Genomic DNA, 1956 nt, shown 5'->3' with positions numbered 1-1956 from the left:
TTGGCTGGATCAACTGATTAACACATTGCAGATCAAGATAGCTTCTGCATAATTATGAAGGATGTTCTTCAACCATCAGCAAAACATGATATCTCAGTACGCTACAAGCACAACTGATAAGATCCCTTCAACAAAGCAAAATCTAAACAAAAGCTCCCTAGCTTGCGGAGACTTATAGAAGCGTGCCGAGGCCGGCTCGTGAAGCCCCAGTTTCCCCAAGCATCGGTGCCCGGCATCTCTTCCCCCGCTTAGAACCCGAGCTTGGTGCGGCGCCAGTGCCTGCGCTTCGCGTTGTACCTGGCACGCGAAACAAGAAACATATGAGCGGCCTTAACACAGGACGCCGCAAAGGATTGTAGCCAAACACGAGTAACGACGGATGCCATGAGGAGGCCGACGAACCTGATGGTGTTGTCGGTGCGCATGCGGATCCAGTAGGGGATGGGGCGGTTCTGGCGCTGCTTCTTGGCCAGCTTCTTCTTGATCCGGAAGGTCTTGTGGGACGGCTGCGCGGGGGACCGGGATGAAACGCGACGAGGCAAAGCGTCAGATCGGCGCGGGGCACCAGCACGAGCGCATGAATTCGAGAGCTTAAGCGCACCGGTCGGAGATACGTACCATGGCTGCGGCGGCGGCGGCGGCGGCGACGGAAGCAACGGCGGCGCGAGGAAACCCTTGGATCGGAGAAATCGAGAGGACGGAGGCCGCTAGGGTTTTTATAGGGTGGGAGCGAGAGAGGTGTGGGATAGGCACGGATGGGCCTCGGGATAGATTGGGCTTCAATTAACAAGTCGAGGGGAAAGTGGCCTTATTTACAGAGATGTTTACCCAAAATTATATGGCCCAATATACTAGCAGGCCGGGAATGGGTTGTGATTTCCGGTCCGGAGGACCCCCGGATTTGTGTAGCTGGCCCAGCCTTGTAATACGCCCACATCTCATGATAACCTTCGGCCCATTTTGTCTGGTCAGGCCTGGAAAGCAATTTCTTTTAACAATTCGAAAGAAACCGGGGTAAATTCACTGACCTCAGGGGAAACAATGTCTAGTAAATGCTAAGGTCTTTTTTTTTTGCGAACGTAAATGCTCAGGCACCAATCATCCCTCTCTCGTTGCCATACCAAACGCACGCTGCCAAGTTTATTCGTTAGAGAAGGCAAGAACCAATCAGCAATCACCATAACACCCTCTAAAAAAAAAGTGTCACCAGATATCATGGTATCTCTCAATTATGCCTCGCCCTATTTGTTGATTACCATGCATGGCGCTCGAGCTCCTTTTTTTCTCTAATCCCATTGGCCGCTCTCATCGTCCCCGAATGATCTCCGGACACTGCAATCATCGCCACATGGCGCCCCCAGATGCTGTCTTTCCAACGCCGGGAAAATGGTCAGCAGCCACCAAGAACAGGAGGAGTTGGAGGAGCTTGTGCCGACGGGGACCGGGCGATCGACACGCGGAAACTCGCTTGGTCTGGGTCAGCGACGAGTCCAAATCGGCGCACGTGCAGCAGAAGCCAGAGCGACGGGAGCAGGACACGTCTCGTTAGAATTAGCTGAAGATTAGGCCCAATAATCCACGTCAAAGCACGCACACATGCGCTCACATAATTTTGTCGGCTTGAAATTTGAAAATTATATGTATAAGGTATATAAATATAGGTTTTGTTTGCAGTGTGCTGCTACTTCTCCAGATTCCTGCTGAATGCATGCATGATGGTATGTGCAGGCTGCAGACAGTATCTGGGGTTAAGTTTGAGTTGTTTTGGCGTTTGGATTTGAAGGATCGAGTTCAGAAGTACAGTGCTCGTGGTACTATAAAAAAGGGTATCAGATCATCATGTCCAGATCGCCGTGCTCTTCCTTGTCTCCCGGCGGCAAGCAAGAGCGCCATGAGTCCGTGACATGCGGATCACATTCAGAGTCGCAGCTGATGGCCAACGCCTGCACTGGATTT

At 51.9% G+C, this 1956-nt stretch overlaps 1 protein-coding gene across 1 annotated transcript; it reads right to left on the bottom strand.

Moving 5' to 3' along the window:
* Positions 1 to 751, bottom strand: LOC112888860 (60S ribosomal protein L39-like). The gene is made up of 3 exons (XM_025955223.1): positions 619 to 751; positions 403 to 506; positions 1 to 297 (listed from the first exon to the last, which is right to left on the bottom strand). Exons 1-3 carry the CDS (start codon positions 619 to 621, stop codon positions 249 to 251), a joined length of 156 nt encoding a protein of 51 aa, XP_025811008.1. The 5' UTR covers positions 622 to 751; the 3' UTR covers positions 1 to 248.
* Between the last annotated feature and the right edge of the window lie 1205 nt (positions 752 to 1956).

The sequence above is a fragment of the Panicum hallii genome, chromosome 4 (genome assembly GCF_002211085.1).
Source record: "Panicum hallii strain FIL2 chromosome 4, PHallii_v3.1, whole genome shotgun sequence".
Taxonomy (NCBI): Eukaryota; Viridiplantae; Streptophyta; class Magnoliopsida; order Poales; family Poaceae; genus Panicum; species Panicum hallii.
Note: the sequence above shows the minus strand (reverse complement) of the source record. Positions and strands in the feature narration are given on the sequence as shown.